The 13,919-nt window shown below is 39.3% G+C and overlaps 2 protein-coding genes across 2 annotated transcripts in view; both read right to left on the minus strand.

Annotated features, from left to right (window-relative positions):
• Positions 1–1,592: 1,592 nt before the first annotated feature.
• LOC128355820 (PAK4-inhibitor inka2-like) lies at positions 1,593–4,569 on the minus strand. The gene is made up of 2 exons (XM_053316183.1): positions 4,311–4,569; positions 1,593–2,724 (listed from the first exon to the last, which is right to left on the minus strand). The coding sequence occupies exons 1-2, from the start codon at positions 4,326–4,328 to the stop codon at positions 1,747–1,749; spliced, it is 996 nt and encodes a 331-aa protein (XP_053172158.1). The 5' UTR covers positions 4,329–4,569; the 3' UTR covers positions 1,593–1,746.
• A 4,669-nt stretch (positions 4,570–9,238) lies between these two features.
• Positions 9,239–13,919, minus strand: part of LOC128355748 (guanine nucleotide-binding protein G(i) subunit alpha-2) — a 59,779-nt gene continuing 55,098 nt past the window's right edge. Inside the window, exons 5-9 of the mRNA XM_053316087.1 lie at positions 13,439–13,567; positions 11,157–11,286; positions 10,822–10,975; positions 10,283–10,496; positions 9,239–10,186 (exon numbers count right to left, since the gene is read on the minus strand). Of these exons, the coding sequence (XP_053172062.1) occupies positions 10,306–10,496; positions 10,822–10,975; positions 11,157–11,286; positions 13,439–13,567 (604 nt within the window). The 3' untranslated portion in view covers positions 9,239–10,186; positions 10,283–10,305. The remainder of the gene's footprint in view (positions 10,187–10,282; positions 10,497–10,821; positions 10,976–11,156; positions 11,287–13,438; positions 13,568–13,919) is intronic.

Here is a 13,919-nt window from a genome sequence, read left to right on the forward strand (position 1 = left end):
TTATCCAGCTGTAGACCACTGGGAATCAGTGTACGCTAAAAAGGAAAATCAGTAGTGCAGCCAGAGAATGCTCAGAAAAACACTGCTAAGTTTTCTTTACAAAGATTTCTTATTTTTCCATGGTTGTCACACACTTTAAAAAATGTTCAGTGTAATGTGAATGTTGTAGCTTTGCCCTGATAAGAGTTCATTATGCTGCTCAGCAGTGTGCCGCAGTGACATTCCATCAGGAGACCTAGATAAACAGGCTAAGACAAACGGCACCCAGAAAGTACCATCTCTCTTCTGTAACCCCACATGCCCTCAATATGAGGCATGATTGGTGAGGCTGGCTGCAGTAGGGAGCATGGGAAATCCCTTTAGAGAAAACACTTTATCTTTATAATGCCTGGTGCTATTTTTCCTATGAATTGATTAACAAAGAGATTACGGTAAGGCAGAGGTGAAGTGATCATTAGCTTATCTTGGTGCATATGTCACTCCTTCGTATCATTGTTTTTTTAAACTTCCCCTTAGAACTAATGGTACCATTAACCAATGTGTGTGCATGGTTTGGCACCACCTGTGAGGCTAGACCAAAAATAGGAGTACAGACTGAGTTAAATGATGCAGGGGTCTGTTAGTGATACGTTATGCTTCATATAGCAAATGGGAGAGTAAACTTCTGCTCCATCTGCAACCAGCTGCTTTGCCTCTCTTCACCTTTCACTGCACAGACTCATGGGGAATTACCTCATCAGGCGCACAGAGCTCTGTGTGTTGATACAGCCTCTGTTTCTGGCTTGTAAATAGCTTGGTCATCCTGTTTAATGCCTCTCCAAAGGACTCAACTATTTGTTAAGTAACAACAGAATTTTTTTTATAACACTGAGTCCCTTGGTATGTAACAAATGTGTTCCAAAATGGACTCAAATGCCCTTATTAGTCCTGGAATAACTGCATTTGCTCTTTTAGGATCAAATTTGAAGTGCTTTTGATCACATACAAGGCTCGGAATTATCTAGTGCCAAAGTATATAACGGAGCTCCTCACACCATACTGTCCGAACAGGCTCCTCAGGTCTGCCAGTCTGGGTCCTCTAGTTATTGCACAGTCCAGAACAAAATAGGTTATTGAGCCTTTGCAGTGCCTACAAATGTATGTATATCTGTCTCATCATTTACCTCTTGTAATTGTGCCTAATGTTGATTATGTTTTGAATTCCCTCACCTTGGAAAGCACTTTGTTCTGTAACACTTTATGCTTATTCCCCAAAATGTGCTCTATAAACAAAATTATTATTATCATTCAATGTATATTTTTTATTATATACCACTTACACATGAACTATGCATCCATGAACTCAATCATGCATGCCCAGAATATCACATTTCTAATAAAAACAAATGAACACACTCTCATTTGCTATACTGAAGACACAAGTAAATGCCTCTTTTAGCTAACTCTGTAATAAGAAGTTACTGTCTGGCTGTAATAAGCAGTAATGAAACTCAGATTACTTTGGCGGAAGCTTCGTTAAAAAAATGGCTTCAGATGTTTTCTTGAAATTCAAAATGATGACCATATATCCTGTGTCACATGCAGCACATGAATAATATAAATAAGAATATATCCATTTTAAATTATGACAATGACTTTATTTCCAATGTCTACATCACAGCATATAAAAAGTGAACAGTCATATAAAAATAAAGTGAGTCTGAGGATTGTCCGGTCTGTACATGGCTTTAACTGAGAACTGGTATGTCAGATGTAACTAATCATATCTTTGCAGATAATCGGCTGCCGGCTGCCTGATTTCATGAGGGCTGCAAAGTGGTAGAAGTCTGTGTCCAGTTCATTAATGCCTGAGTGGGACTGGTGGAAAAAGGGGACTTTAGTCTGTGATGCCACAACGGGACAGGACAGACGTTTTGAAGCATTGGCAGCTCTATTAACATGAGCAGACTCTGTGGATCTCATCCTCACTCTGTCCCCTACACTCTTAGAAAATCCAGTTAGTCTTTTTCTCATGTTGACAAAGAAGCCTCTTCCCGACCTGTGTCTTGAATTAGGCTTCAGCTCAATGGGCTCAGGGCAATCTGGCAAGTCCATCCAGTTCTGTATGAGATCAGCAAAGCTATTGTCACCCAGAACCAGAGGTTGGCGGTTGCGTCCTCTGGTCAATAAAGAGTTTGTCCAGTCCTCTGGGTCGCTGACCTCAAAAGATGTCCATCTCTCTAGACAAGCGTCAGAGGTGGATTTGGGTCGAATACGTCCGCTTGGTGCCCTGTTTGTGCGGAGGCAGGCTGAAGATGACACACGCACATTCCTCGTCCTCCTGAGCACCACTCCATCATCCTGCCATGATGACTCTGAGTAGCCTGAATCAAACTCCAAACTCTTCTGACTGCTGGGAGATCCCAGCCTGAGGCTCAGGCCCAAACGATCATCATCTTCCTCCTCTTCCAGAGGACTTGCCAGGCAGCAGGCAGAGTCATAGGTACTGGCCGTGCTGGCATCAGACATCCGCAGACGCGTTCGCTGTTCTCGCCGCAATGCTCGCTGCTGACAAGCACGTGCCACTGCAGAGTGGCGCACTAAGGCTGGGAGTTGGGTGCTGATGGGAGCAAGGGGGCATCTAGCTGCAGAGCAGGTTTTCCGCAGATTTTTCAGGTCTTGCAGTGACCTCATCATATACTGCATCTGCTCCCGTAGGCAGTCACCTGAGTCACGTAGACAAAGCTGAGGAAACAAAAGAAAAAGAGTCAAACAAATGTTGGCAGTAAATGAAAACAGTAACATAAGTACATACATTCATCAAAGGCAGATGACTGGAAGGACTGAATGCCTTTATAACCAACTGTTGCACAGTGCTCTAATAATAACAAGAACAGCTTCATGGGCATGTTCAGGCTCGCTCACTTCAATGTCATATTGTCAAATTTCGACATTTGAAAGAGCGCCTTTTTCATATTGTATTCATGAAGGCTGGGCGGACCATGTTCAAATTCAACTGTTCAATAGACACATTTTAACACAAAGCAGATGTATCTGTCAGTTGATTAACTCAACCACACCAACACAATAAGTGAACGCCCTATTTTCACTGACTCAGAAGTGATTCAACTGAAAAGCTAGACAGATGTTATTATAGAAAGCTCCGTGCTCATTTCTAACTTCAACAATTTATCTAAAGAAGGGCAGGGGCAAAGTAAAAACAGCTGCACTATATCAAGGAGAAACTGGGGTCTCATGGATCTTGATTTAGCTACAGGGTTCCTGCCGCTTTAAGGGTGCAGCATGCCTTCCTATGAAATTCACCAGTGGCACACGAAGGCATATAATATTCCTGTTTCCTCTCTGACTCACAGTTGTGATTGGTCAGAATCAGCCAGTGAGCGACAGCGGCCCCCTCTCAAACTCAAACACAGTATGAGAGATCATGTGACAGTATGTGTGAAAGGTTTTGAAATGGAAGTGAAGCAAACAAAAAAGAAAAAGTCCCAAATTATATAAACAAGTATTGTCTATTCTGACCTCAACTTGCCCACAAAGATTAGTTTGCTCAATCTTATTGAAATCTTTTCAGTTGGGAACAACATTAACTCCCAGACTGTGCAAAAGACCTCCAGCTTAGTGTGACACTGCCATAAAAAATGAGAAACTCAGCTAACGGAGAGGTGAGATATGTAAGCACAACCAGCAGACGAAAAAGAAAGCACAGGATGCAGGTTCATTTCTGGCTACGGAGGTCACTTACAACACAAGCCAACATAACAGCACACTTCTTTCCTCCACCAGTGTCAGTACAATAACCTCTGAACCAGTGTGACCCTTCCTCTTTGAGTTTTCAAGCATTTGACCCTGTTCAAGACCTTCTGCCCCCATTTTGTTCTTATCATAACTCTGCTAGATGTTGCAAGAACTTGAGAAAGTATACAAGTCATATAGTCATGTGCCAACAGAGACAGAAATGAAAAAAAAATTGTCCATCACAGAATGAACAGAAACTGCAATTATACTGATGTGTTCTGAATCAGTAGGCTATCAGTGCATGTGGTTAAAAAGTCTTCACATGCTTCATTTAACTGTCATTATGTACTCCATCAAACACTATGGATGCATCTGAGCATCACTGACTATTCAGCCGTCTGCTACATTGGCAGATGCTGTCTCCATATGTTGGAAGACTACCAAACCTGGTCTTCTATTCTGACTAAAGACAATTCAGCGTTTACTCTTCATTTTCAAATAGCGTTCCATGTGCGCAAAATAGAATGAGCGCAGTTTTGATCAATATAAAGTTTATGGAGAGAAAACACACTTACCATTTCTTTTCTTCTCATCTGTTAAGCTCAACTTCTGCAAGAATAAACATGAACCACTTTTTAAACTAGACCACACAGACAGAGACACCCCCTGTGAGAAATCACAGCAGCTTTTAAAAAGTATGCAGCGCCAGTAGACACCACTCACTTCTAATGCCACAGGCTCTGTCTAAAGGAGATACTCGGTCCCATAAATAAGGTCAATGTCCCGATTCCACCAGAGGTGTTGCGGGCCACAGTGTCACCAGATCCTGGCTCCAGCTGCCTGTCCAGAGGCAGATGTGCTGAGTGAGATCTCAACCCTGTTCGCCTCTTTTTCACGGCTCCAGCCAGACACAGCCGCGCGCATCTGAATCAGCCAATCACAGCGCAGGAAGCTCACAGTCTGCATGCGGCTCCACAGAAGTGTAAGAAATGCAAAGAGGACTCCCTTATCATTTAGACCTTTAGATCCCACAAGCATAACTAAGTGGCTCTTTTTTTGTAATTTTATCTCTATAAAAGCTGGAAACACATATTGACCATGAGATTGAAAACGTTAATCAGAATGTGTCTTTTCCTCACTTTTAACTTTAGAGTGCAGGAGACCATTAGGACCATTACTGTAAACACACTTCATGTAGTTACTTGGAGTCAGCCTCAGATCCATTTCACTTTTTGTATTTTGTTGAACTGGGTGCAAGGATTTGAGTTTGTTTTGCATTATGCAGTTTAAATATGTGTAATTATGTGTCTTTGCTCATTATTTAATTTATTGTATTGTTCTGGCTACAGCTGTAAGGATCATCATCATTACTCATTGAGTTTGGTTTACAGTGTGTCTCATATATGTCCAAACAAATGTAGTCTACAATTATCCCAAAGTCCAGCATCTTCAAATAGCTTATTTTGTCCAAAAAACATTTAAAAAGTATATTCATTTTTTAGAAGACAATTGAGAAACTGGAATCAGTGTTTTTTGTGTAATTTTAATACATTTTCAGTCAATCAACTCTTTGTTTCAAATGTATTATGACATATTTTTGTAATTAAATCTAGAAAAAGCAGGCAAAGTTTGTTTCTAATTCACTCTCTTTTCACTCTTTTACATGAATGTTTAAAACTCTATTGTCTCTAAAAGTCATGTTGTCTTCTACTGGTGGCTCATTGTAAATCACTGAATAAGAATGTAAGCAGCATGCCTAAATGTAAATGTAATGATCTGCACCCTAATTGGGCATTGAGCCTGTAGCCTTGACGGTTGTTTAGCACTCGACCCTCCATTCATATTATTCAGTGAATAAATGTTTATGCTAATCTGATGGCTTGAGAGGAATGCATTGTTTGTTGTGGAATAATCCAGATGTGATGGGCTGCTGTTTACGTACAGATTTGTCTCCACAACATGGTTTTAGCATAAAGGTAGGCATGCCCTAACCTGTTAACCAAGGTGACCCAGACCCCATCATTTCTATAAGGTGAAGAAAATGGCTGATAGAACCTTTGACATTAGTAAGATTATGTTGATCTGTTGATTAAATTGATTGATTTCTGTCTAATGCTCACATACTTGCAGGTATTTTACTACACCAAGCCTCAATATATAAAGCGTAGATGAAAACAGAAATGATAGAGTGTAATCTGCAGATTCTACATGCCAACATAATGTTTCTAGAAAAAATACAAAAGACACCATTAAGGCTGGTTCCACCTAAAGCCCTCCACTTCTAAAAATCCACCAGCCCATACACACTTGACTATGCATTAAGTAATTACACAGGACTGCTAATGGAAATATGATTATATCAGTTTTCAGTGCAGGCTAACCTTTTGTTCTGAGCATCTCTGCCTCTCCCATTGCCTAATGGATTTAATTATTGTACAAGCTTGCAACTTGAATACAACCCATGTGCCTTAAGGTCACTGATAAACTGTTTATTCCCCATCTTTATAAAAGATGATTTTATAGCCATGCTGATGTTTAGTTATCAGTTTTATCTTAGCATTACAGTGATAAATATTGCAAGGCTGATGCTCATTATAAGGATGAGCACTCAGGTAACCAAGGCTGAGGCACAAAACCCACTTCTACATCATTGCACTCTGCTCTCCTCTTCAGCTGTATACAGCCTTACTGGTCCAGATAGGTTCATATAGGTTATAGGTCAGTTTTGAAGCACCACATTTTAAATGTGTATGTCATTGTCATTTACCAAGTCTCTAATTTGTAATGTCTGGCTTTGAGGGAGAATAATGGTGGTGTTTTTTGTAGTCACACTCTATGGCTTCAGTACATATTTCAAACCTGTGAATATGGAGGAAACTATTTGAACACTTTGCCAGCAAGATAATCTTCTTTCACTGTTGGGTACACAAAAACTGTTATGTTTTAGTTACAGCCTCTGTGTGAGAGGCTGGATCAAAGTGGGACTGGTGGAGTCTTCCAGGCGTAGAACTACAGTGCCCCCTAGAGAAAGTACTGCAGAAGGGTTGAAAAACTGGATTAAATCAAATCAATGAGCAATAGACATGCATGGTTTTGTATTTGATGACAATGGGCATATCAGTAACACAGTTCACACTAAATCACAGAATTCAGTCGGAGTATATAATTGGCAAGTTATATTGAATTGGCTGAAAAGATATTGATGATATCCTCAATGATCGACCTCGAGAATGTGCATACTTTCTGAGCAACCAAACATAAACCTAACATTTGTGTTATGTCAGAGCTGTTATTGCTCTGACATCACTGCTACCTATCAGGAGGTAAGATTGAACTGTAGCATCAAAAATGGCACACCCAAAAATCCTTATAATTTTATTTTTTACACACAGAACTTCTTGCTTTGTTGTCATAGTAACACCTCTGTCACTGACATCTTTTCTTACGTTTTTTGGCCAAATCAGTAAACATGCAAAGTATTGATTGATTGCTTTTTTATATATCAATTGGCATATAATAGTAGTATCATATTTATATTGGTATAACATTTTAACAATATCACATTTAGAGCTCCTGTCAAATATAAGGGTTAGGGTTAGGGTGGTCCTAGATAATAATTGGTAATTATAAACTTTTATAGTGTCAGCTTATTCAATGTAGATATAGGCGTAGTAACAGCATCATGCTACAATCATACATGTGAATGAGGATGTGAATGAACCACTACCCTGATCCTGCACCTTCAATCTCCTGTAATAATTCACCTCAAACTAATCTCAGACCCAATCCTCAATGACACCCTTTTTGTAATATTTCACATGATATTCATGAATGTTACTTACAGTACATCTAAAATGCTTGTCATCATGTGGTTTTAGCTCCATGTAGTTCTCTTTCACTTCTTAATCTGTTTCTGCAGAGCATCTGGAGATGATTGGCAGGCTGAGTGTAGAGGAGGGACGGTGCATGAGGAGACATTAAGGTAATACAAGCATCATTAATTAGCCTTCTTATCGGAGTGATATGGATTACACCACTGACAGCTGCTTCTCACCTACTTTATACACTCCTGGTTCCAGAACTGAGACAGGATGAAGCATAACTCTGCTGAATGAGGAAATGTGCATATTTTCTAATTATGTTAAATTTGGGAGTGAATCTTAATGTCTACTTCTGCTCTCAGATGGATTGTTATTGACAATTGATCAGGTCATTTGAAAATTGCGGTCTGTAATACTTTTCCTTGTCATGTCTTCTTTTCAGATGGTTTCAGTGTGTATTTGTGTTAGTGTGGAGAGGTGTTAACACCACTGAGCTGTGTCCTTCAAATATACTGACAACAATTCTTCGTTTAACAAACTTCAGCTCAGAGATGGACAACTGCAGACATGGCAGCAGCATAATAAACGGTTTTGAAAAAGCTAAATGAGTTAGTGTCTTTACTTCTTTCCAGTGTAGAGTGATGTCTTTGTCACAGTGTTTTAAATTATTTACAGGTAATCATAGGTGCCATTTCAAGTATTAAACATACCTGGATATAATTCCCCAAAGACACATCACGTATGGGAGGAATGTGTTTTGCTATAATCCGGCATATTTACAGAGTTGTCTAATACCAAAAATAAACTATTACTATTACAACACTGAGATAAATGAAAATGACCAAGAAAGTCTGAATGTGTTGTTGCATGGTGCGTAGAATGTTGTGACATTTACTGTAGATGTTATGCACTTCAATGCCCACTAGATGGCACCATCAGTTCATTTAAAAGTCAGTCCCTGAAGAGGGCGTAATGGTGATGTTGACTGATGTGTCCTGCAAGCATGAAGCTGAATTATTATAAGGCATTTTTTTTACAATTCTAAACTATTTCTTTACATTAGAAATGTGTTTAATAACTAACAGACAAGATAACAAACATAGCTAACAAATTCTCACAAAAGACCACAAATGTAGAAAAATCCAGTTTCTGAGCAGTGTCAGGAGGATGTGACCTTTTGACCTGAATTACAGTACTTGTGAGTGTTGACTAGGTTGAATCACCTCAGGAGAATATGAGAGGTAGAATAACGCAATAATGCTTACTTACTAAAATAGTCATTCTAACACATGAGCAATTGACATCCAAGAATATTGTCTTTTTTTTTTATTATCGCAGCCTTACACCACAGCAGTTAATGTCCTTCCTCTCTGATTGAAGATGTGTTGACTGAAATCGTCTGCTCCAGTAAAACCCTGAACACACTCTGGTCGTCATGGCGAAAAGATGCATTGCAGTAATCTCGTTCTCGCTTACTTTAATGGTGTAAAACTCACTCATTTTAAGAACAGCAGTGAAAATTGGTAGATTATTCCAAACCTCAAGTGCTTTCAGTATATTTATGTTTGCAATCAAATCCTCCAGAGCAGATAAACAGTGTGTGAAGCAGTCAGTAGAAACAGTGTTGCAATACAATAACATATACACACAACAAAATGGAGAGGAAAAACGATGTGCAAGAGTCAGGTGATCTCTACTTTTATTTAAATTAAATCATATAGGACTTTAAAGCATTTTAATATTTACCAAAAACACTAACTTTTTTTTCTGAATTAGATTTTCGTCTCTCATTAATAATCACTATATATTCATAGGTGCTAGGCAGAAAAATGGAAGAAAAAAAATATAGGCGCACAGTAGGTCAACAGTACTGAAAAGCATATCTAGGAATTGATTGTAAACAGAAGTCAAGGCACAAAACATACAGCAACAGACATGGAAATGGTACTATAAAAAAGTGAAAGAATGTTAGGTACACACAAACTTTAAATATCAGTTAGAATTTTGCCATAATTTCTGCCTGCATGTGAAGCCATTTTTTTTTCTTTTTTTTTTAAACTTTTTAAATATTTTTGTTTTCATTTTGTAGGAATGTTAGGTACTTTGTGCAGATTACAGAGCTAATATTTGCCATGATGAGTTATGCAGAACAATATACGGTTTGGCTATGAATGATGAACTTATGTAAACATTATTTTAAAAAAAAGCACTTTCCTTTATCAATTGTATTTTATGTCCATGCCTGTGCTTCATCTCTTAAAAAATAAGCTTCATATGATTAAAAGTTTCATAATTTGCACATCAGTTTCTAAAAGTAAAATGAATGCATTTATATAAAAAAGTTTTCCTTTGCCTCCTATAGTAATTGAAAAAAAAGAAGAAGGAAAAAAAAAAAAGAACAAAAATACAATAATAAATGTTGATTTTTGTGGTCATAGCCCAAAGAGAGTTAACAATACGAGCAACTGGATCAGCAATCATTGCAATTCTGCGAGGCTCGTCAGGTTTTCAGTCTCTTAGGTGTCTTTATAAAAAGCAGATCAAAGCAGAAATTGTGGTTGGCCAGTGCAGTCATTCATGATGTGTGTATATTCCCCCATCTATATGGTCATCGGAGCTGTTCAAGTAATCTAGTAAAATACAAGAGACAAAACATCCAAAAATCAGGCATCTCAAGTCAGACTTCATTTTGTGATTTGTTAAGAGAGCTGAGTCATGCTTCTCACCTTGACTCCTTCTCATTTGTATTTTAGAAGAGGCCACAGTCCTTCAGGTTGTTCTTGATGATGACGTCAGTGACGGCATCAAACACAAACTGCACGTTCTTGGTGTCGGTGGCGCAGGTGAAGTGAGTGTAGATTTCCTTGGTGTCCTTCTTCTTGTTCAGGTCCTCAAATTTGGTCTGGATGTAAGCCTGGGCTTCCTCGTACTTGTTAGGGCCTGAACAACAAGGGAGAGTTGAGAGTGACTCAGCTTCACTAGTTTCTTCTCCAAATCTAATGCCAGCAGTTACTTGAAACAAGTGTAATTTTATTCATGATGTCTGATTTATCTGCATGATTTTGCCTTGTTTTATGATTCTGTCACAGGAACACAGCAGTACAACTTAACTGGAAACAAGTGTCCACTACCATGTTAATAAGAGTAATACAAACTTGAAAAATAAATAAATAAATATATATATATATATATATATATATATGTATAAATATATAATCTGAATACATTTTTTTTCTATAAATTGAAATTTTTTATCAATCTATACCAGTGTACTCAGGGAAGCAGATGGTCAGAGGGCTGTGGGCGATCTTCTCCTCAAAGAGATCCTTCTTGTTGAGGAACAGGATGATGGATGTCTCTGTGAACCACTTATTGTTGCAGATGGAGTCAAACAACTTCATACTCTCATGCATCCGGTTCTGGGTGGGACAGACACAAATGTTGAGACAAAGGGATTATTAGAGAGCACAACTAGGGCACCTGAAGGAATTGAATTCACAGAAGCCCCGACCTCCCTCCCCATCTAAACCATCCTGGGAATGGGCTTTACTCTGATTTAAATCTAAGGAGTATAAATGTACCCAAATGTGGTCAACTCACCATCTCCTCATCCTCAGCCAGGACCAGGTCATAAGCGCTCATGGCTACACAGAAGATGATGGCTGTGACTCCCTCAAAACAGTGGATCCACTTCTTCCTTTCTGACCGCTGGCCGCCAACATCAAACATCCTGCAACACACAGTGTAAACATGCTGTTTTTGTGAGAGAGAGACAGGGAGTGGATAGACTTGAACACAGGAGTTTTTCAAACTGACAGAACAATGAAGTAGCTTCATGGTCTCCCTCTGGAGATGTGTTCTCTCTCTCTCTCTCTCTCTCTCTCTCTCTCTCTCTCTCTCTCTCTCTCTCTCTCTCTCTCTCTCTCTCTCTCTCTCTCTCTCTCTCTCTCTCTCTCTCTCTCTCTCTCTCTCTCTCTCTCTCTCTCTCTCTCTCTCTCTCTCTCTCTCTCTCTCTCGCTCGCTCGCTCTCTCTCTCGCTCTCTCTCTCGCTCTCTCTCTCGCTCTCTCTCTCGCTCTCTCTCTCGCTCTCTCTCTCGCTCTCTAGCCTGTGAAAACGTCTCTGCATCTCCTCTCCTCTCTTCTTCTCTCTTCTCCTCTGTTCTCCTCTGTTCTCTTCTCCTCTCTTCAGATCAGGGTGTTCACTGTACTGGTCTTGTCATTGTCTTGTCATTTGTTGGCATTTTCATACAGTGCAGTTGCTGTGGTAACAGGCAGCCTTAAGACGGGCTGTAAAGTGGCAGTTGCAGGTTTTTTACCAAGATCCTATGACTTATTCATGAAGGTGGAGGAGCCCTAGACACGAGAGAGGATGCTCGTCTGGAAGGTGCCATCAGTTTTTCAGCTGGCAGCTTAAAGGTAGATGTGGAAAACACCAAGTGTAACGATTTGTAGCATCTCAGAGTGACACACTTTTTTTCATTACAGCAGAACTTTGACTCTCACGGTCACTCAGCTTTAGGCTGAGTAAGCACAGCTCATTAGAACAGTGACATACTTTAGACTGTTTAACTCACTAGTGCGCTCATCTCCAGCTCTGCTTACATAAGCTAAATATATCACAGCAGTACAGCACTGAGTAGACTGCTCTAGGTAAACATGCGCCAGTTGGATTTGGTTTATGTCTTCTACAAAGAAATAAAACACATTAAGACATAAATATGAGATTTAATATTACACACAGTTACATTTCCACTACCTCCATGAAGTAAGTAGTTAAAGTGAAGCCTGACTAAAAGCATTCTTTGTTCTTTGGTATTTTACAATTTTCTCTGTTGTTTCCAAAGCTGTAGTGGTGACTAATGTCTCCATCAGATATGTAAGGGCTGTGTGTGTGTGTGTGATTGTGGTGATCACAATCTTCATTATCTGAGGAATTGCCATGCCATCACCAGTACACATGAAACAGTGACCAACATTTTTTAAATGATCACTTTCCCAATAATTCTCATTACTCATATGTGAAATTCTGTTCAGATAACAATCCAGGTATTTAAAATCCCACACATATGTATTTTTGTTTGTGAGGGCGTACACATATTTATGGTTTGCAGTTTACTCAAGGTATTTCCCCTCCTTCTTTTACTATGTGTGAGTAGTAGTAAGTATGGGGTTCCCTTTAAAAACTAAACTAAATAAAAAAAACAAACAGATTGTGTGGGGAGAGTGTTTGGGGTACATCCTAAGCTCCATTGCTGAAACGACTCCGCAATTTCACAACAGCTCCACAAATCTGGAAACAAATGTTTTCCTTTCTGTGAACTTTGACTTTTGGCTTTCCGAGAAGGGGAAGCACCGAAATACAGCGCTGCCAAACTGTTTTAGTAAGTAAAATCTGACTCATAGATGAATTTTCCTTGGTTGCTTAGGTTCAATACTCAAAAGACAATAATTATGGTTAAAACACAGTGAAATACCCTGCAACAGCTTATTTTCTGACAAGATATGTATTTTTGATTTCTTTCACTTAGAATTTAATGTGTTATTATCCTCAAATAAAGTGGAGCTCGCTGTTTGAGTAGCCTTGGGAGATCAAAATATTCTTAACTGCTTTTTAAATGATTGGTATTACTCTCAGATGCAATTTTTTGTGTAAATCTTAGAGTGCAAAATATTCCAGGCAACCATTGAGTTGATGAATCTCAGGTGAAATGAGGAAGCCTAATCAAATAACTGCTGTCACCTGCTGAGCTGAGTCTGACAGATCCTGATGTCATCTCATCCTCTCTGATCAACTGAACTACTAGATGATAGTCTGAACAATAGTCTCAATTGTTAAAAGATATAGCCAGCAGTTTTAAGAATGATAAAAAGGAGAGTCTTACTTGAAATGCAGGTCTTTGAAGGTGAAATGTGTTTCCACAATGCCCGTGGTCTTGACTCGAGTTCGCAGCACGTCTTGCTGTGTGGGGATGTAGTCTGGCTTGGCTATCCTCTCCAAGTCATTTAGGTAGCTGAGGGGAGTAAAACAACAGATTAAATATAGATCAAATTAAAGGGTGTTGTTCTCTAACCTTGCAGCACGAGAGAGAATCTTAAGGTGTTATGTTAAAGGTGTGGGCCTGAGGAGAGGTTCTTTCAGGTTAAACCTCTCATCTGTTCCCTCACACACACACGAGAAAAACAGAAGTGCCTCATGCTGGAACTCTAACAGCGCTGGCAGCACGGTGTCGTCTCAACACAGGCGGGTTCAAATTTACGTTCACATTAACATGAGGAGCTGATGCGCAGGCACAGAACAAAACAAGGCTGCTTCTTTACCTTTGCTGATTCCATAAGAGTTCACGTCAGAGTGTGAAATATGTG

This window comes from Scomber japonicus, chromosome 3 (genome assembly GCF_027409825.1).
Source record: "Scomber japonicus isolate fScoJap1 chromosome 3, fScoJap1.pri, whole genome shotgun sequence".
In the NCBI taxonomy this organism is placed as follows: Eukaryota; Metazoa; Chordata; class Actinopteri; order Scombriformes; family Scombridae; genus Scomber; species Scomber japonicus.